Consider the following 22,741-nt stretch of genomic DNA (forward strand, 5'->3'; position numbering starts at 1 on the left):
GTCATCACGTTCCAGGTATTCTGGAACCGGGAGATCATCAGAGATGATTCTACCTCTGTTGGAATCAGGCCTTCCACCACAGACAAGAGGAGGCCTTAAGGGAGCAGACAGTTGCCTTCCCATTTAGATTTCTCCAGTGGGTGTGCCCCCTTGAACTGCACAAGTGTGTGTGTGCAAAGGGCCAGTTCCTTGACCTCGAAAGAATGGTGGCCCAAGAGTTCTGAGAGGCGGCTGCAGCAGCTGTTATACTGGTGTCTCATCCATACCTGCAGACTCTGCCATTGTGGCCTCCTCTTCGGGCAGGTGACCCATGAAGAGCTCCCCTCATTCCAGCAGGACCCCAAAGAATTGGCTGCAGGTGTGGATGGTGCTGAGAATATCATCTTCTCGATCAGACTGCAGCATGCTGAGGACATTGATCACAGTGTTAGCCCAAAAACTCTGCCCCGGACTTTGGCTCCATGTGGGCTTCTGGACGGCGTCTCAAGGCTCACGTGGGCTTATAATGGTTTTTTATAAATTTTTATTTTTATGGTCTTACTCACTTAATTTTAAGTCTTCTCAGATGTCTCTGAAACTGTCTCCATCATCCTTTCTTACAGTGTAATAGTATTGCATTACATTTTTGGGGTAGCCATTTTGAGTAATTTTTGACAAACTGTTGCTCATGGACAGGAATCCTTTGTGATTGAATAAATTGTTTGTCCTTCCATCTCAGAAAGGACCATGACATAAAGGTGATGTCATGACTTGCAGTGAATTGGATTCGAGTGAGGGAGCCACCAACGTCATTCTCTTTCTCCAGAGCCATCTGGCTCTGCCAATTGGCAGATATCTGCCATTGGAAAGATAAATAGCAGGACAACTGGCGATGGCCCCTGATGTTTAAGGCTATTGGGGTTGTGACTTGCCCAGCTAGTATCTCAGGTGAGATTTGAACTCACATCCTCCCTACTTCAAGGCCAGTGCTCTATCCACTCTGTCACCTAGGTGCCCTATTTGAATATATAGATTTAACCTGAACAGCAGGGATTGGAAATATGTGGTGGAAAGATAGCGATTAAAAGTTACCAGAGAGATGAGTCATGTATAGTCACTTTTTTCCCTAAAGGTAGAGTGAAAGAATTCTACTTATTCTCTCTGAAATGTGGGATATTATAAATTTCACTTTAGCTTACACATTTTTTTTCCTCTTATTTAGGAGATGCATCGGAGATTTGAGAATGCTCCTGATTCTGCTAAAACAAAAGCTCTGCAAACTGTTATTGAAATGAAGGTGAGAACCTTAAAAAGTTCAGGTTTTCAGTTGATAAGAGAACACACTAGCTGTATGTTTTAGAAATGATAAAAAGTAAAACCTTAACAGACATGAACTAATTGAGGGGAAAGGTTTTTTTTGTTGTTGTTTACTAGTATTTTCTTTTCTTTTTTTTCTAGTTACATGTGAAGATAGTTTTCAACATTTATTTTTGTTAGATTTTGAGTTCCAAATCCTCCCCCCCCCCCCCCCCCCCCCGCCATATGGCAATCAATCTGATATAGGTTATCCATTACAATCATGTTACACATATTTCCACATTAGTCATGTTGTGAGGGAAGAATCAGAACAAAAAGGAAAAAACAAAAGAAAGAAGAAACAAAAAAACCTCTAACAACAGAAGTGAAAACAATATGTTTTAATCTGCATTCAGACTTCATCATTCTTTTTCTGGATGTGGAGAGCATTTTACACCATGAGTCTTTTGGAATTGTCTTATTTCATTGTATTGCTGAGAAGAGTTAAGTATATCACAGCTGATCATCGAACCATGTTGTTGTGACTGTGTATAATGTTCTCCTGGTTCTGCTTACTTTAATCAGCATCTGTCTACTTAGTCTTTCCAGGTTTTTTGAAATCTGCCTTATCATCATTTCTTACAACACAATAGTATTCTGTTACATTCATATACCACAGCTTGTTCAGCCATTCCCCAGTTGACGGGCATTCCCTCATTTTCCAATGCTTTGCCACCACAAAAAGAGCTGCTATAAATATTTTGTACATGTGGGTCATTTCTTCTTTTTATGATCTCTTTGGGAACAGATCTAGTAGTGTTATTACTGGGTCAAAGGGTTTGCACAGTTTTATAAAACCCTTTGGACATGGTTCCAAATTGTTCTCCAGAATGGTTGGATTAGTTCACAACTGAGGGGAAAGTTATTAATACTTGGTAAAAAGGTTCAATTATAGAATATTTTAAAATGAATACATTCCATTAAGAGAGACACATACATCCATATACAAAATACAAAATAATTTATACAAAATAAATACAAAGGCCAGAGAGGGTAAGGACCAGGAGAGCCTCTAGGCTACTGTTGCTTTCCCCTGGAGCAAATTGGAGGGGCAAAGCAGCCAGACCATGCCTTGAGTCAGTAGCCCAATGTTTAGAGCCAAAGCAAGGAGGAAATTAAAGGTTTCTCTTTCTTTCACAGGGAGCAAATTAAGAGCCTGGGGAGGGGCCTAGACTCTATGCTTCAGCCCTTTCGACTTTGGGTTGCTGAGGAGAGGCCTAAGCCAAGGGAAGAATTGAGCCTTATAGACATAACATCATTCACTCACATCTCTTGTAATCTCAAATGCCAGGCTTTTGCTAATTTCCCATTGTAAGCCCAGAGACCAGGAAAACTCACCAGCTCCCATTGCTCTCCCTTGATTATTCATTCTTTATCCTTGCTTTCTGAATTGGTACTTTATGTTAGAGCCATCATTTTCCTTTTCTTTTTGGGAGTTTTCTTTGGTGTTCCACCTTTCCCCCATCCTTTTACCCCCTGAACCTCACCCCTTCCCTTTCAGTGACTCAGTTCCAAGCCTTTATTGTTATGTTCTTCTGCAGTCCCTTTTCTTTGAGAGACAATAGGGGTTACCAATGCAACATCACTCATTCCCTTCATTTCTTTACTTCTCCTCTTCCCATTTATATACTCATCTGCTCTGTAATTTTCTTTAACAAAATACCTTGATTTACCTTTAGGTCAGTTGTAGGGGGTTAGATTTAGTCCCTGGTACTTCAGTTCTACTTCTCCACATTGACTTGTATTTCTTTAAATTCTGCTTACATTTTAATCTGTTAATGGTCCATTCTTTTTTTCCTTCCTTCCTTCCTTCCTTCCTTCCTTCCTTCCTTCCTTCCTTCCTTCCTTCCTTCCTTCCTTCCTTCCTTCCTTCCTTCCTTCCTTCCTTCCTTCCTTCCTTCCTTCCTTCCTTCCTTCCTTCCTTCCTTCCTTCCTTCCTTCCTTCCTTCCTTCCTTCCTTCCTTCCTTCCTTCCTTCCTCTCCTTAATTCCATATTGCCTTTCTTTAAAACAAAAAGCCTTTAAACACTGGTCAATTTTAAAATTATTTATAATTTAATTCATAATTTACATTTTCCCTAGTTGTTTGCCTAGTTGGTGTCAGTGGTATTGTGACATTAACTTTTCATATTTTGGAGTTTGTAGTATACATGTTTTTAAAAATTTTTGTTTTGGGTTTTTTTTTAGTTGATTTGTGGATTCTCTTTAGCTTGCTGCTTTATTTTCTGTAATCAGGAGGTCTGGACAAGTATTTTTTTTAAATAATATATCACATCATGGTGTTTTAAAATTAAAAAAAAATTTTGTCATGTTTTCTGGTAGTTTGATGCTTAAGCTTTCTTCCCTTAGATGAAGCTTTGGCTTAGATAAAGATAATGTGCTACTTTAACCTTGTTGCCTTTTGCTTTCCTACTGCTTGTTTAAAGTATTTTAATGTTAAAAGTATGTTAATCTACCTTCCCTTTCTTTATTGAAACTCCATTGTGGATTCATTTTTTTCCCAAAGTGCAAATTGAGTTTCTTATCTCTGCATTGAGAGCTATAGAGTCTTAACTTGTTCCTGATTTCCTCTCTTTTGACTTCCATTTTTCTTTCTGGAATATCTTGTTCAGTGCTCTGCTGAGATTCCTTAGGATCCTTTGTTTCATTAGGCTTTGTTTCACTTTCCTTTGTCATGTAATAATTGTTCAGGCAGTGATGATCTCCTTGTGGGTTTACTACACAATTTCCTAGTTTTTAGATCCTCTGTTGATTTATTTTCTCAGGGTCCAGATTTTTACTGAATTTTCTTCCTCTCTAATTCTTTTGTGTTTCAGATTTTTTTGGTTATTGTCCTGTGTCACTCACTTTCTGACACTTTTACACTTGCTAGTGGTTGTACTTTCAGGAGTAGGCTGCAGAGCTGCCTCACAGCCTTTGTACTTTTGGGGATTGAGTATTTTTAAGCCCCTGTCCCTGTCCTAAATAACAAAATACTATTCAACCACTAGAAACATAGAATCCCCTATTTCCTTCAGGCCAGTTTAGTCAATTACTCTGGCCTTCTTGCCCTTCCTCTTGGCTCTCCTCCCATGCTGCCTTTGAAATGGCTGCTGCTTTAAAAAAAATTTAAATTTTTGAAATTAATAAAAATATTTTATTTCTCTCCCACCTCCCTTCTGGGAAAAATAAAAACAAAACTTTTAACTAAAAGTATGCATAATCAAGTAAAATAACTTCCCACAGTGACCAAAAAAATGTCTTATTCTACCCAAGTTCATCACCTTTCTGTCAAGAAGGTAGGGAGCATGCTTCACTCCTGGTAAATCATGGTTGGTCATTGCATGAATCAGAATTCTTAAGTCTTTCAAAGTTCTTTTAGCAATGTTGTATTTAAATAGTTTTTCTGGTTCTACTCACTTCAGTCTGTATTAGTTGTGATTGCTTTTTCCAGAGTGTTCCACAGAGGATACTCTCCAACCTAGGGGGTCCTTAACTTAAGGGCTGTCCCAGGCAGAATGCAGTATGATTCTCCCTTTCCACCTTTTGTCCCTAGTGTGACTGTGCAGAATCTATGTCTGTTGCTTGTTTTTGACTGGGGAATGGGCGCATTGTCTGATGTGCTAAAAATATCTCTAGTAGGAGTGCATCTGAATATGGGCCCCTGGGGCACAATACATGGCATTCTTGCCATGAGCTTTGGAGGCTGATTCAGCAAAGACTGAAATTTAGTTTTCATTGGAATGGTCTTGGGAGTTGCTGTTAGGATTTTTTAGATATAATAGGTAATGCAGTGATTCACAATATTTTTTGTCATAGTATATTACAATCTTGAGCCTTAATGCCTAAACATGTATGTATGTATGTATGTATGTATGGCCCTTTAAGGTGTGCAAAATGCTTTACAGATATCCTCATTTTATCTTCAAAACTACTGTGGGAGAAAGGTACTATTATCCATTGGAGAGATGAGGAAACTGAGGCAGCTAGCAGTTAAGTGACTTGCCCAGGGTCACTCAGCTAGTAAGTATCTGAGGCTGGATTTGAATTCAGATCTTTCTGACTGGGTCCCAGTGTTCCTTGTTGTATATATATATATATATGTGATTACTTAATAAATGCTTATTGACTGACTGAGCAAGAGGTAAGGGAAGGGCTTTCTTGTAAATGGAAATGAAGATACTTACATTATGAAAAATGTAATTTGATCAAGCTTTTTTTTTTTTTTAAGTGAGGCAATTGGGGTTAAGTGACTTGCCCAGGGTCACACAGCTAGTAAGTGTTAAGTGTCTGAGGCTGGATTTGAACTCAGGTATTCCTGACTCCAGGGCCGGTGCTCTATCCACTGCGCCATCTAGCTGCCCCTTCAATCAAGCTTTTTGAAGGGGTACAGATTCAGTTCAATTAACATAACATTTATTAAATAGCTGTTGTTGTTAAGTGAGAGGCAACATGGTATGGTGGATAGAAAGATGACCTATGAACCAGGAATACCTGGGCTTAAGACTTGCCTTTGGTCATATCACTTAATCCCTCCGTTACTCTAGGCAGCACTCTAAAATATATGAGTTTCAGAGAAGGCAGCAATTGCTTTGATAGAAGGAGGTTCCTCACCTCAGAATTGGAAGTACCAGTGGAATCACAGATCTGGTCCCTGTCCCCTATCCCTGTGTTTTAGTCTTTATCCCTATTCTTATTATCCAATATCCTCTTTAGTTCCACTCCAACCTTGTTAACCACCTTAGATTCTTCATTCTCCTATTCTCTTTGATAACCTAGTTATATTTGCAAAAAACTCTTATATCTTTAGATTTCCTAAGTCATTTCTTTTATTTCTGTAATTGTGGTATGAGTGTAATGAATTTATACAGTTTGAAATGATGAATATAGGAAAGGTGTTTTGTGAACTGATACAGAGATAAGAAAGTAGAATGAGAAAATGAAAACATTCTATTTATCTTCCAAAAAACCCAACAGGGGGCAGCTAGGTGGGACAGTGGGTAAAGCACCAGCCCTGGATTCAGGAGGACCTGAGTTAAAATCTGGCCTCAGACACTTGACACTTACTAGCTGTGTGACATTGGGCAAGTCACTTCATTGCCCCGCAAAAAACAAACAAAGAATAACAAAAAAACCCAACAACCTAGTACCATAGTTTTGAACAATAATTTTTTTAAATGATGTATGCCAATCCCTACGTATTTGTATTTTTAAATTAATTAATTTATTTAGAATTTTCCCTGTTACATGTTCAAAAAAACAAACAAGTGTTTTCACATTGATTTTTGTTTGTTTGTTTTTAGTGAGGCAATTGGGGTTAAGTGACTTACCCAGGGTCACACAGCTAGTAAGTGTTAAGTGTCTGAGGCCAGATTTGAACTCAGGTCCTCCTGACTCCAGGGCTGGTGCTCTACCCACTGTGCCACCTAGCTGCCCCCACATTGATTTTTTAAAGCTTTGTGTTCCAAATTTTCTTCCTCCTTCCCTCCTCACCTCTCCCTAAGAAATCAAGCAATTCAATATAAGTCATACATGTGCAGTCATACAAAACATCTTCATTTTAGTCAGGTTGTGAAAGAAAACAGACAAAATGATTTTAGAAAGAGGAACTAACAAATAAAATTGTACTTCAATCTGTATTCAGATATCATCAGTTCTTTTTCTATTGATGGCTTGCATTTTTCATATATCCTTCTGATTGCAACCTGTTTATCATTTCTTTCACAATTACTATTGCTAACTGTATTACTCTCTATCCTATTCCCTCCCCTTGATATTTTCTCTGTTTTCTATCTTCTTTCACCCTATCCCTCCTCAAAAGTGTTTTGCTTTTTACTTCCCCCTCTCCCAATCTGTCCTTCCCTCCTTTGCCTCTCCCCCCTTATCTCCTTCCCCACCCACTTTCCCTCAGGGCAAAATAGATTACTATACCCTCTTCAGTGTTTATATTATTCCCTCTTTGAGCCAATTCTGATGAGAGTAAGGCTCACTCACTCCCCCACTCCTTCCCCATCTTCCCTTCCACTCCATAAGCTTTTTCTTGTTTCTTTTATGTGAGCCATTTTACCCCCTTCCACCTCTCCCTTTCCCTTTCTTCCAGTGCATTCCTCTTACCCCTAAACTTTATTTTAAAGATGTCATCATGGGCAGGTTAGGTGAAACAGTGGACAAAGCAACTGCCCTGGACCCAGGAGGCCCCAAGCCCAAATCCAGCCCCAGACATAAGCCGCCCCACCCTGCCTGCCCCACAAAAAACAAGGATAAACAAAAAATAAATGCTTTATAGATATCATCCCTTCATATTCAGTGCACACCTGTGTCCTCTGTCTAAGTAGATTCCTTTCAGCTGCCCTAATACTGAGAAAGTTCTTATGAGTTGGAAGTATTATCTTCTCATGTAGGAATGTAAACAGTTTAACCTTTATTAAAAGGTATTAATCTGTTAATTATTAAAAGATATTAATCTGTCACGATTTCTTTTTTCTATTTACCTTTTTATGCTTCTCTAGGGTCTTGTATTTGAAATTCAAATTTTCCATTCAGTTCACAAATGTCTGAAAGTCCTCTTTTTCATTGAAGTCCCATTTTTTCCCCTGAAAGATTTTACTCAGTTTTGCTGGGTAGGTGATTCTTTGTTGTAATCCTAGTTCCTTTGCCCTCCAGAATATCATATTCCATGCCCTCTGGTCCTTTAATGTAGAAGCTGCTAGATCTTGTGTTATCCTGACTGTAGCTCCACAGTATTTTAATTCCTTTTTTCTAGCTGCTTGCAATATTTTCTCCTTGACCTGGGAGCTCTGGAATTTGGCTATAATATTCCTGGAAGTTTTCCTTTTGGGATCTCTTTCAGGAGGTGATCGGTGGATTTTTTCAATTTCTATTTAACCTTCTCCTTCTAGAACATCAGGGCAATTTCCCCTGACAATTTCTTGGAAGATGATGTCTAAGCTCTTTCCTTGATCATGGTTTTTAGGTAGTCCAGTGATTTTAAAATTATCTCTTCTGGATCTATTTTCCAGGTCAGCTGTTTTTTGAAGGAGATATTTTATATTGCCCTTTATTTTTTTATTCATTTGGATTTGCTTTATTGTGTCTTGATTTCTCATAAAGTCATTGGTTTCTCTTTGTTCTATCCTAATTCTTAAGCAATGATTTTCTTCACAGAGTTTATGTACCTCCTTTTCCATTTGGCCATTTTGGCTTTTCAAGCTGCTGCCCTTTTTTTCATGACCCTCTTGCATCACTCTCATTTCTCTCTCCATTTTTTTTCTACCTTTATTATTTTATCTTCAAAGTCCTTTTTGAGCATTTCCATGGCCTATGACCAATTCATATTTTTCTTGGAAGCTTTGGATGTAGGAACTTTGACTTTGTTATTATCTTCTTCTGAGGGTGTATTTTGATTTACCTTTCCACCAAAGAAACTTTCAATGGTCTGCTGCTTTCCCTGCCTGCTCATCTTGGCCGCTTATTTCTTGACTTTTAACTCCTTCTTAACATGTAGCGCTGCTTCCAGCATGGCTCATTCTCAGCCCGCCTGGTCTGAAAGTAACCACGGCCTGCTTTCTCTTTAACTCAGAAGCAGAAATCTGAAATCTGATTCTCTATGGTCAAAAGCTTGATGTACCTCTGCTGCTCCACCACTGGGCCTCTATTTCTTAAGTATGCTTCTTGGGCAACATGCTTTGCCTCTTCTCCGGCAGAGACCTCCACTATTTTCCCCCAGGCAACCACTGTACCCCCTCACAGGTCCATGAGCTGAGTTTCAGAAGAAGCTGCTGAGGCTGAAGATTCTGAGGCTCTAGAGGCGTGGCCTGACTGGGGCTGGATCTGAGCCATGTGTTGCGCTCCTTTCTCACCCCAAACAGTAGATGATCCCTACTGCCTGTTTAAGCTGTCTTTGGCTAGACAATAGTCTCACTCTGTTCTTTTGTGGGTTATGCTGCTCCAGGAGTTGTCTTATGACACTTTTTTTTTTTGGAGGTATGTGGACGAATTTGTCGGGAGCACAGAGAGTCAGCCTTTTCTGTGCCTTTTCTGTGCCATCTTGGCTTTGCCCCCTATTTGTAGTTTTTAAACCTTCTCTCTTGATACTCTTGACTTTTTATTCTTTCAAATGAATTTTGTTTTATTGCAAAGTATCCCTTTAGTAGTTTTGTTGACTCCAATCCATTTACTAAAGTGATTTTCTTAAAGTGACCAAGTCACTTATATCTGTCACCATATCATTCCCCTGGTCCATAAACTCCAGTGGCTCTCTTTTATGTCTGGGAGCAAGTACAAATTCCTTTGTTTGGCATTTATAGCTCTTTACCACTTGGTGCCAACCTTTATAGCTGGACTTCACATTATTTTCCTTTATACACTGTCCTCCTTAGTGACAAAATGACTTTCTTACTGTGCCTTGTATTTGATAGTCCATTTCTACTCTATGAATCTTTTCACAGACTTTCCTCTTTGACTGGAATACATTCTCTTTACCTTTGCCTCTTAGAATTCATAGTTTTCTTCCACATGATGCTCTGTAAATGAAGCCTGTCTTGACTTAGAAATGCCAATTTCCCAACTCTTTGGCTCTAAATGTCTTTGTATTTATTTTGTATGAACCAGTATATGGATGTGTGTCTTAATGGGATGTAGGTTCCTTTAATACAGGAAGTTTCAATTTTGTCTTTTTATACCCATTGTCTGAGTTTAATAACCCTGTCTATTTTTGAGACAGTGTCGTTCAATGTAAAGAACTCTATAGTTATTCACAAGAGAGCTAGGTTTAAATCCTGTCTGTGACACTAATTGCATGAATATGGTCAAATTATTTAAAATCTCTGATCCTTGGTGGTTTCCTCTGTAAAATGAAAATAATGATACCTAAATGAAGATCATAGTACTTAACTTACAAGGTTATTGAAAAGGCTCAAAGGACATATATTATAACACTTTATAAACTTTAAATGGCTATATAAATTTCAGTTATTACTGCCATCCTCATCACCTACTCCTTGAATCTTCCCTGTTAGCATCTAGCATGGAAGTCTACCCAGAATAGCTGTTACTATGTCTTTGTTATATTCAAACATGACTGAATGAATTCTACTTGTTAGTCTATTTAGGGTTAGGGCATTCCTAATTTGAATTATTTTAACCACATTACTGTTCTACTCTTTTCAGGACTCAAAAATTTCTTCCATGGAGCGTGGGCTCCGAGATTTGGAAGAGGAAATCCAGATGCTGAAATCTAATGGAGCTTTGAGCACAGAAGAACGGGAGGAAGAGATGAAACAAATGGAGGTGTATCGCAGCCATTCCAAATTCATGAAAAACAAGGTAATAGGATGTTAGCTTTCAATCCCCCAAATATGTTGGGAAGAACATAAGATGCCTAATGTACTGAATAAAGAGAGCAGTTTTGTCCCTTATTTTTATATTACTTTAAAAAAAGCACAAATATTATACTTTCAGGCTCTGAAATTAAAGTATTGAGGACAGAATTGTTAAAAGGATACAAGTTATTGGTGTGATTTCAAATATAATTACTCTCATGCAGCTTAAAAAATTCAGCATATCTCATTTCTTCAGTAGTTTTGGGCTGGCCTAGGAACATATCTAGCTATGCTTTCCTCAATATGCAAGGCAGCATAATGTTTTATTTCTCTTGTAGATTATTACAGTGCCCAATAGACTGGAGTAATTTTTCTAAACCAGGTTAAGAAAGATGAAATGATTTGTGTGCTTTTGTATATGTTTTTATTAAGGAAAACTTCATTTCTCTTCAGGAATGTTCATTTAATGGGAAATTTATCCCTTTCTTTCCCTCATGTCCATTCTACCCAGTTATTGGAGTATTATATAGCAAAATAGATAGAACAAGGCATACCAATTTTCATTGAATTCAGGCATGATTATAGTTGCCTTTATTCTTGCTTAGGGCCCACAGAGATTCAGCTTTGATTCATCTAAATATCAGGAAGACCAATTATAATAATTAACTAGTTGGAATTTTAAATATTTGGGAATGAATTAATGATACAAAGCAATTCAAAAGCAGAATTTTTCTTTCTAGAGGCTGATTATTCCATTTTAACAGCTCCCCATTTCTAATTTTTCATCTTTCTAGGGAGGCTTTTCACTAATATAAAATAATTTCCCTATTAATATATGTAAATATAAAAAAATGATTAGATCCAAGGACCCTTTCTGGTAAGTGTCATGGTTCAGTTGTTTTACCAAATCTTGTTTTTAGCTAATATCCTGTTCCTCATTCCAACCCCCTTCCCTCAGTTCCCCATCTTAAAATTTTTTTTCCTTTAATATACTTTTCCCTTTGTGACAGTTGTATTCTCTTGGCTCTTTCTTGTTGCCTCTAGATTATCTATATCACTCATAACTAGCTTATAAATATATAGTTATGATTTATATTACCTTATATCAAATAAGGTAACAGTTGTAAAAGTACTTAGCACAGTGCCTGGCACACAGTAGGTAGTTAATAAATGCTTATTCCCTACCCTTTATCATTTTATTTTGCTTATAAATTTGTCTTCAGCCACTTCCATTTGAATTTTAAAATTTAAACATTCATAATTCCAGTTTTTCAGTGGTTTTGTTTTTATGACCTTGTTTGTGAGGAAAGCTAACTGCAATTATTTATGTATTTATTGGTCAACAGTCACTGTAATTGCACATCATTTTTTGATAAATCCTTTCCTGCCTAAGATCCCTTAAAATACTAGTAAATGAGTAGAATAGCCTTGAGTGTTTTTCTTTTTTTCTTTATAACTTTTTCTTAATTTCAATTCCTGCCCTGGCCTTGAAGCAGATAATTAGAAGAAATAAACTGACAGAGAAGTGAAAAAAGAATAACAATGTCGTGACAGGTAGAGCAACTGAAGGAGGAGCTAAGTGCGAAAGAGACTCAAGGGGAAGAGCTGAAAAAGAAAGCGGCTGGTCTCCAGGCTGAGGTCTTTGCCGTAAGATTCATCTCTGTGTGTGCAGTGACCCCTTCCTCAGTGGGACTCTGCTAGCTCTTCGCTTTCTGGGTGGCTCATGCTTCACTTCTCTTGTGGTCAGCAGCTGTGCCAAATATTAGCACTAACCAGCCTCCTCTGCTTTTTAACCAATGTCTGTTTCTACCAGTTGAAAACATACTTAGGGAGCCTTTACTGTACCTGGTGATTTGATGTTGCTTTTTGTGAGATTCTTTTGAGGGTGTTGTGAATTTCGTCTGAAATTTTCCTTTCTGCAAAATAGTATTGAACAATAGGGACTTCCCTTGTCTTGGACACAAAAGGATGGTTATCTCATGCTTTCAGAAATTTCAGTCCCTATCACATGGTAAAGATGATAGACATTTGAAGTTATCAAGTAAAATACCGTCCTGGCTTTATCGTCATGGGTTAACAAAACTCCTGTTAGATTTTAGTTAGGAGGTATTATTTTCCCTACAACAAGAGGTAAAAAGATCAATTAGGTTGCCTTCATTTACATAGTAAATGAAGGACAACTTGGGGCTATCCATTGCTTTTTGGAAATAGACCATTATTCTGTTTGCAAAAACTGTTATTTGACATTGTCTACTTAAGTTAAAATATTAGGGAGAAGGGGCAGCTAGGTGGCGCAGTGGATAGAGCACCGGCCCTGGAGTCAGGAGGACCTGAGTTCAAATCTGGCCTTAGATGCTTACTTGGCACTTACTAGCTGTGTGACCCTGGGCAAGTCACTTAACCCCAATTGCCTCACCAAAAAAAAAAATGTTAGAAAAGGCTTAAGTAGGTAGAGTATGGGACATTTTTTGGTAACAGATACACAAGTAAAGTGTTGCAGAAAAGAGAAATCTGATATGTTAGACTTAACCTGATGTATAAGAAAAACATATATTGTCTTGAGGAGAAAGTTGATAAAAAATGTTTTTGTTTGTAATATTGTCATTTTCCTTTTGCTTTCTTCCCCCCCTTATTTTAAAAAGGACCATTGATGATATTTAAAATTTAAGTAATCATTCAAATGATACAGAAAGTCAGTAAGGTTTTTAAAAATCCGCTTCTGTTACTGTATCTGTCTCTTTCTCTCTTTGAATAGGAAGATGTGATTAATGGACAATCCTAGAATGCAGTGTGGTTCCTGACTTAGGCAGTCTTTCCTTGATACTATTAACTCTGTATTGTTACCAGTCACTATTTATTATAGAAATAAAATGTACTTTAAAACATAATTTCTCCTGAAGAAAGGTAGTTATATTAAAACATTTTTAGACTTTTCTTTAATTTTTATTTCACTTCTCTTTATCAAAACCCAAGTTTTTAATTAAGGCAAAGTACACTTAAAATATTAGCATTTTGGTTGTTTTTTTTTTCATGCACATGAGAAGGTAGTAGGCACTGTTTCGAATTCAAAAGCACATGTGTTGTCTGTCTGGCTTTATGTTTTAAGTAAATAAACTAATGTATTGGAGAGACAAAGTAATTGTTTAATTTAATAATAGAACTTCAGAGGAAAAAAAAGGTATGCACTCTTTTGGTTTGGTTTGCTTTTACCTTATAGGAGACATAAATCTGAAATCATAAATATGAATTATTGATGAACCATGCTTTATACTTTATCATAATTTTTCTCCTTACAAGATTGTTGCCTGATTTTATAAAAATCAGATGCTATTTAAAATTTTTTAAAATACTTTTAGTTTAAGTACCTAAGTCAGTCTTATTTTAAAGTGACTTATAAAAGTTTAAAAAAAGTAAAACAAGGGGGCATCTAGGTAGCACAGTGGATAAAGCACCAGCCCTGGATTCAGGAGGACCTGAGTTCAAATCCGACCTCAGACAATTGACACTTACTAGCTGTGTGACTCTGGGCAAGTCACTTAACCCTCATAGCCCCGCCAAAAAAAAGTAAAACAAAAAATAAAATTTAATAAAATTTAAAAAATAATTTGAAATATCATCACTTGGGAGTGAAAGAGTTGCTTGATTTCCATCTTTGCTGAATCTTTCATAAGCCTTTGTTTCACTTTTGGGGAAATGGGTCTGGTCCTGTTACCCCAATTTGTGAAAGATAAAGTTGGTAGTGTAATAGCTATTGATACCTTTGATATCTTATAATTAGTTCTAATTTTTAAAATTCCTTTCAAATTCCTTTTCCTGGCAAATAGACAGAGGTAAGAAAACTCAGACTCAATTGTTTAGTATTTTTTATTTAAAAGAATAGGTTTGAAAAGAAGGATGTTATGAAAAGAAGGTGGTGTTATGAAAGGAGCATTGAGCTTGGACACTCAAAATCTAAGTTTGAATCTCTGTTTTACAGCTTATTAGCGGTTTGACTCTGGGCAGATTACTTAATCTCTATGAGCTTCAGTTTCTTTTGATGCAAAATGGGGGTGATAATGCTCACCCTACTGATCTTATAGGGGTTTTTTTGGTGAAGAAAGTGATTTGTAAAGTATAAAAATCACATAAATATAAGTTATTTTTGTTTGCAGACTATTTTTGAACATTTCAATATTGCAGATTATCAAGAAAAATTGCATTTAAATTTCTGTCTTGTGATATATAAAATTCACATTAGAAATGGTTATCTTTTTCCTTTCTTCCTCAATGAATTTCACTTTTTTCTCCAGATTGGTCAGGTGAAACAGGAACTGTCCCGAAAGGACACAGAACTCTTAGCCTTACAGACAAAGCTAGAAACACTTACAAATCAATTCTCAGACAGTAAGCAACACATCGAAGTGCTAAAGGAATCGTTGACTGCTAAGGAGCAAAGAGCTGCCATCTTACAGACAGAGGTAAATCCTGTTGTTGATGTTTTTGTTTTGTTTCATTTGTTCATTGTATTTTTTTTTTATCTTTTTTTCTTGACCCAGCACAAGTTGCTTAATGTCTTGGGGCTTGCTTTACATCTATAAGATGTAAAGGTTGAACTAGATGACTCTAAAGTCCTTTCCAATACTTAAATATATGATATTATAATCCTTTGTCACTGTCAGGAACTAGCCAGGTTATTCATCAAGAGTCTCATACCCATTTGGTTGGGCAGTGAGATTTTGAATTCTTTCACGTTAAAGAAAACAAATTATGAAATGATCCTCAACAGTGAGTTTTGCCCCCTTCTCTTCTGGCATTGATAGTTGCCAGAGTAACAAGAAAAGGAGACAAGAGTGCTAAGAGTAACAGTTTTTAGACTATTTGTAAACATTAATCTCTTGGAATACTAAGTATAAAATGCTTATATAATGACATTTAAGTTGATTTATTCATTGCTGGAGAAACTAAGCCATATCAATGTTGATTCTTTTGTTATAAAAGGAATGAGAAGATATAAGGAAGCTCCAGGTAAGTAGAAGTATTGCTCTTGGGTTCTCTTTGTTGTATTTTCCCAAGTATTATTTTTATGAATATCTTTTTTTATATCACCTTCATTTCTAACTCTATGCCTACCCTCTTTCCTGTCTGGCAACGTGACCTTTGTAACAGATGTTTTTTTTAAAAGAGGAAAAAAGGCAGTTTAACTAAATCGGCCAACCAATACATCAAGCATATTTGACAAGTATGTGTAATAAACAGCTATGACTGTAGTTCTTCCTATCTTTAAAAAGGGAATAGAAGTACAGTTTTCAGACACTTCTCCAAGGCCAAGTTTGATTGTCACAATTGCACAGTTTTTACTTTAATTTCTTTTTCTTCTTTTTGTTTATATTGTAGATGGTTGTGCCTGTTTGTTTTTTTTTTCCTGGTAAAACTTACTTTACTCTGTGATAGTTTATGTCTTCCTCTGTTCATCTGAATTCTTTATAGTCATTGTTTTTTATGACACTATAATATTTCATTATATTCATCTACAACAATTTGTTTATCTCTTCTATAATAGGTGGTTTTCTACTTTGTTTCCAAAATTTTGTCACCATAAAAGTTCTTAAAGTATAGGACTTTTTCTATCAGCTTCTTGGGTTCTGTGTTTAGAAGTGGGATTTCTGAATCAGAAGGTATATAGAATTCCACAGTGCATTCCAGAGTAGTTGAATTGGTTTCGAGTTCCACCAACTGAGTATTAGTGCCATAGCTTCTGTTTGGAGAAGAAAATAAAGAAGTTGGCAGATTTGGTTTTATCATGTTCCCAAACGTAATTTCATCATTATCATTTCATGGGACTCTTGGCCCCAGTAAATATAAACTAAAAGCTCATTCTGAAGATGACTAGATTGTATTTGCCAAAGCCTCTTACATGGATGAAGATAAAAAGGAATTCTATGAAGAATTAAAGGGATTCTAAGATAAATTAGGGGGATCCTAAGCTAAATTAGATGACTCGGTGGATAGAGCTCTGGTCCCAGAGTCAGAAATATCTGAATTCAAATCTGACCTCAGATACTTACTAGCTGTGTGAATCTGGGCAAGTCACTTAACCTCTTTTTGGCTTAATCCATTAGAGAAGGAAATGGCAAACCACTCCAGTGTCTTTGCCAAGAAAACCCCATGGATACTATGGTCCACAGGGTCATGAAGAATGAGACATAATTGAACAACAACAACAACAACAAGTTATGTTAAACATTATATAAATCTAAGTCATATAGATTGATACTAGGAGACTTAAATTTGAAGGTGAGTCTAAGTGGAATGAAAGACTACTTGTTGGAAATGTGACTTAGGGTTTCAAAACATATCTTTGGGGTAAGGATTGGACTAGATGACATATATGGTTCCATCTAATTCTTAAATTCTGTGATTTTATGATGTAAAAAAATCACTACATTGAAGAGACAGAAGAGATAAGGAGCAGCCTTAGCTTGCAAATAAATACTTGATCTCTTTGCCAAGCAGAGATATGGCAGCCAAGGGTAATTCTAGTTTAGAATATAAACTCATTTGAAAAACATACAAGAGTATGATAAAAGATTGAGAAGTAGCTGTGTCTCACAGAAAATTGAAGAAAAGCAAGTCTTCAGAAACCTTGGCAGGAGACTTAGTTATCAGATTATCCTAAGGGTGTATAAGGATGAAGTCTTAAGGTTTCATCAGATAATGTAAAGTGTTTAAAGTCTTATATAAATGCTAGCTGCTGCTATCACCATCATCATCAAAGAGACAAAAAAGTACAGTAATTTGCCAATATTTCTTTGGTGCAATATTTTTATCATTTGTCAGTGGGGAATCTTTATTGGTATGTATGAAAGTAAAGACAGAAAAATCGGCTGTTTAAGATTACACACAAAGAAAATGTGTGATGGACATGGAGTTTTGTTTAGAAAGTACTAAGAAATATATTTTTATGATATCTGAAAGTAAGGAAGAATATAGGTGTTTACAGAAAATCATGGACACTAGTATTACCCAGGAAGGTCTCCTTTTTAAGAATGAATTGACCAAAAAAAAAAAAGAATGAATTGACAAACCACAGGCCTTCAGGCTTGTTTTTCTATAGCTAGTGAGCTAAGAATGGTTTTACATTGTAAAATAAAGTGTATCATATTTCAAAATGTAGAGAATAATTTTTAACTTTCAAGCTATAGTTTGTCAGCCCCTTTTCTATAAATTATTTTCTCTTTCTTTCTTTCTTTTTTTTTTGCTGGGCAATGACAGTTAAGTGACTTGCCCAGGATCTCACAGCTCGTAAGTGTCAAGTGTCTGAGGCCAGATTTAAACTCAGGTCCTCCTGAATCCAGGGCCAGTGCTTTATCCACTGTGCCACCTAGCTGTTCCCTCTATAAATTCTTCATGACAGTGATCCATATGTCTTTCAAAGACATCTTTGATCAGAATATGAGATGAAACCTTTCATATATTTCAAACTTTCAAGTAATTTTTTTCATCAGCATCTTCATGATCTCATGGTTTATTGAACAATGTTAACATGTAACGGCCAAATTTAGTATGGGAAGAGTAAATTGGGCGGCTCGCCTTAATATTGGGGTAAGGAAGGAAATAGCCTCTTTCAAAAACACAAAGCAGGTTTTATAAATGGGAACAAATTCAAAACACAAATGAGATTAATAGAACTAGAAACAATGTATAAATCTCTGGGGTAAAAAGGCCCCAGGCACGCCAAACCTGCCTCCAGCCCAGCTAGCTCCAACACCTGAAATCTATAGCTCTAAGGAAAATGAGCTGTGTAGTCTCTTCTGTTTTTGTCCAAAGGTCAAACACCAGCAACTCCTCTAACTGTCTGCCTTCCTTCCCTGTTTCCATCAGAACCCTCTCTTAGAAAAAAACTTTCTAACTGCCTCCAACTGTATCTAACTGACTCTCCCACAGGAAGGGGGGGCAGTTCTTAGTCATGCTTAGTCTCCAGTTGGTTCAGCACACCCACATGGGCTGTCCCCATTATAATCTGGCCATACCCATGTGGGCATGGGGAAGCTATTAGAGGGAGGCTTAGTTACTTAGTTTGAATAAATGATCCCTGTGGTCAGAGTTCCTCTTGTTTGTTCAGTTATCTCACAAAGTACACACCCATCTTCTCTTAGGCTTTTTAAGCTTACATATTTTTCTCAGTCTGATCATAATGAAGCAAAGATAGGGTTATGACAACCCTAAATCACAAATTTTTTTTTTTTGGTGAGGCAATTGGGGTTAAGTGACTTGCCCAGGGTCACACAGCTAGTAAGTGTTAAGTGTCTGAGGTCAGATTTGAACTCAGGTCCTCTTGAATCCAGGGCCTGTGCTCTATCCACTGCTCCACCTAGCTGCCCCCCTAAATCACAATTAATTCCTTACAGATAATACAGGATCTCTTGATGTTATTTATTATTAAGAAAAACCAGTTTGACTTAGTAGAGCAAAATATTGCCTGAAAGCCTTTCTTTTTAGCAAGGTTCTTCTCATTTAGATGATAGAGGATTCTTTGATAATTTCAGCTCTGGTGCTAGCCTTGTTCAGTGTCTCTTAGATTATGTTCAATGCTTGCCAAAGAACATTTGCCTCTGTCATAGAGGATGTTTTGGGCAGGGCCAGAAGAGGAATTGCATAGAAATTTTGAGGTCTTCTTGATTTTCCTGTTGGTGAATGACTGCTAATTTCATCAAGTTCCAAGATGATATAGCCCATTAAAAAAAACAAAGTTATAAAAAATTATTATTATTGAGAGAAGTGTGGTCCATGAACTTTTGGGCTTCCCCAAGACTTTTTCAATGATTCCACAAAGTCAAAATTATTTTCATAATAGTACTAAGACATTATTTGCTTATTAAAATACTCTTCCCTTTTCCAACTATGTATCTGTGGGAGGCTTTATAGACTAATCAAAGTCTAGAAAATCTGTGGGATTTTCTTTATAGACTTTAATCAAAACAATGTATCTTGGGGCAGCTAGGTGGCACAGTGGATAAAGTACCAGCCTTGGATTCAGGAGGACCCGAGTTCAAATGCGGCCTCAGACACTTGACACTTACTAGCTGTGTGACCCTGGGCAAGTCACTTAACCCTCATTGCCCTGCAAAAAACAAAACAAAACAAAACAAACCACAACGTATCTCAATGAAAATAGATAAAATAATCCAGTCTATTAAGTCAGACGTTAAAGAGAATTGCAAAAATATGTACAACAGTGACACACTTTTCATTAATTAATTTTTGTTTTGGAAACTATAATTACTTTTCTTAAAAATTTTGCTAACATATTATGGGTTTATTATCATTTATCAGTTTTAATTTTTAATGCAGTTATCAATAGATATAACCCATATAAACAAAAGCTCTTTGGGGTTCTCAGTGTTTTTAATAGTGCAAAGGACTCCTGAAAGCAAAAAGTTTAAGAATTGCTGGCCAGAGGCAGCTAGGTGGCGCAGTGGATAGAGCACTGGCCCTGAATTCAGGAGGACCTGAGTTCAAATCCGGCCTCAGACACTTAACACTTACTAGCTGTGTGACCCTGGGCAAGTCACTTAACCTCAATTGCCTCACCAAAAAAAAAAAAAAAAAAGAGTTGCTAAGAATTGCTGGCCAGTCCATTTGTACTTATATCATTCAGAGGTTGCTGGAAAATTCACAAATGGCAGTATCAATAACAAGGGTGATTTGGCTAACAGTTGTCCAAGGCCCCATGATCGTTTTCTTACAATATTTAATAATTACGTTGCTAATTTTAGTAGTCTCAAATTTAGCCAACAGACTGGAAATATTTATTAAGTGGCTACTGTGTGCCAAGTATTGTTTTAGGTGCTGGGGATACAAGGGCCAACAGTGAACTGTTCTCTGGCACATACATACATACATATATTGCTTTGCTATTTTCTTTTTCTTTTTTCTTACCATTTATTTAGAATTTTTCTTTTCCAAATTACATGTAAAAACAAATTTTAACATTGATTTTTAAAACTTTATGTTCCAAATTCTCTTCCTCTCTCCCCACCCCCCTTAAGAACTCAAGCAATTCAATATAAGTTATACGTGTGTAGTCATGCAAAACATTTCCACGTTAGTTAGATTGTGAAAGAAAACAGACAAAAAAAAAACACCTTAGAAAAAGGAACTTAAAAAAATTATGCTTCCATCTATATTACTTCTTTCTCTGGAAATGGATTGCATTTTTCATATGTCTTTCAGAGTTGTCTTATTCAGTCCTAATTCTTAGGCAGTTATTTTTGTCAGAGAGCTTTTTTACCTCCTTTTCCATTTGGCCAATTTGGCTTTTCATGCTGTTGACTTTTTTTCTCATGTCTTTCCTGCACCACCTTCCTTTTCTTTCCATTTTTTCTTCTACCTCTCTAACTTTATCTTCAAAGTCCTTTTTAAGCACCTCTCTGGCCTGAGACCAATTCATAGTTTCCTTGGAAGTGTGTAATCGTATGCTAGCTAACAATATGTAAATAACAATATAGAAAAGGAAGAGAGGAAAGTTTTGTCCAGAGGGGCAATTTTTTTGTCCTCATGAACCGACACTTTGACATTGGTCTTGCAAAGGGAGGGCCTCTGCAGAGTACATGTTACAGATGGCATATAATAACAGAAAGGAGATAGTAAAAACTAACAAAACAAAATTGTTCATATTGAGTCTCTGATTTCTCTTGTCTTCTTGAAGTGGTAAGATGTCATCAGGAGGAAGCTGGATTCTGGACTCTGGTCTGGAAAGCTGGATTCTCTTCTTTAACTGTTTGAATTTCTGGATTTTTACTAAACCTTAGCATAGCATTGTCAATGATCAAATTAATAAATTCCATTACATTCCCTCCTTTATATCCTTGGACTTCTAATAGAGGGTTGAGGTAGTTATGCAATCTATAACACTTTTTACCACCATGTGTCTGGATCAAAGCCAGATTTAGTATGTGTTCATGACACCTGAAAAATGTTATGGAAAGATTATCATACCATATCACATGGTTTTGAGACAGCCAGTGATTGTGCTAGGCCACAGGTGATTAGATTGAGTGAGACAAAAAGGAAACAAGTTCAGTTAAATTAGGTTATATTAGGAGGGAGAGAGGACAAAACTGGACTGTCTAGCAATTTTGCTCTACGTAGTCGCCATCATAAGCAAACCATGGACTTACATATACCTGTCTCTCCTTTTCTTGCACATATATTCTTTCCAAGGCCTGCATCAAAGTTCACAGCAAGTTAGTCTCTGAAATGATAAGTTTCCATACTTCCTAAATCTCATATTAATTTCACCAAAGACAGTATGATGGTAAAAATGCGTGCTATGCTACATAACTGAGAATATACTAGTGCTATATACAATAATTCCAAACCATACCCAGAGTATAATGACATATAAATAATAAATGAATGTAAATAGCTGCTTATATTAGACATAATCTTCTTTTAGCAAGTAAACCACATCATCTTATACATGAATTCTCTAGTATAACAGTAGCAGATACTTAAAGTGGTGATCAATTTATCAAAAAGAAATAAGACTTCAATTAGCAAGATTCAATATTCAATATGTTCATTGAGGTATCAAGCAATAGGGTTCAATAACCCTCTTTTTTAAACAGAATACCATAAAAGAGAAAAAAGATGGCCTCACCCACAGCATATATTTAAAATGTCTTTGAAAAGTCACTTAGTTTACAAAATTGAGTTTTAAAGAAAAGCAAAAGAAATAAAAGTCAAAAAACAAAGCAAAATCAAAAACAAAAATAAAAAGCAAAAGATTTGCTAAGCACTCTTTTGTGCTCTTAAAGAATTTAAAGGTGTGGTGATTTCCAGGTCTTGTCAGTGCCTTTCAAAAGCCAAAACAAAAAACAAAAAGGATTAAAGAATAGGTACAGGGAGGGGAAATGGTGGGGGTGATTGAGGTGGGCCAGAAAACCAGGCCATGTGCTTCAGTGGTTTGCCTGTAGAAGGAAATGCTTGTTAAATTTTAAGGTATTTAAGCTGCATGCCAAAGTGGCAGGGGTTTCTGAATTGTCATTGATTTTTCTAATGCTGTCATAATGTTCTTTATGGTAGAAAATTTGGAGTTCTCTTGCATCACTTTTGTCTGTGCCACTG

General features: G+C 36.5%; 1 protein-coding gene across 1 annotated transcript in view; it reads left to right on the forward strand.

Moving 5' to 3' along the window:
• ERC1 (ELKS/RAB6-interacting/CAST family member 1) overlaps window positions 1–22,741 on the forward strand; it is a 313,654-nt gene that overhangs the window by 56,230 nt on the left and 234,683 nt on the right. The window contains exons 3-5 of the mRNA XM_043966008.1: window positions 1,202–1,276; window positions 10,482–10,637; window positions 14,923–15,090. Coding sequence (XP_043821943.1) covers window positions 1,202–1,276; window positions 10,482–10,637; window positions 14,923–15,090 — 399 coding nt within the window. The remainder of the gene's footprint in view (window positions 1–1,201; window positions 1,277–10,481; window positions 10,638–14,922; window positions 15,091–22,741) is intronic.

The sequence above is a fragment of the Dromiciops gliroides genome, chromosome 5 (assembly GCF_019393635.1).
Source record: "Dromiciops gliroides isolate mDroGli1 chromosome 5, mDroGli1.pri, whole genome shotgun sequence".
NCBI classification, from domain to species: domain Eukaryota; kingdom Metazoa; phylum Chordata; class Mammalia; order Microbiotheria; family Microbiotheriidae; genus Dromiciops; species Dromiciops gliroides.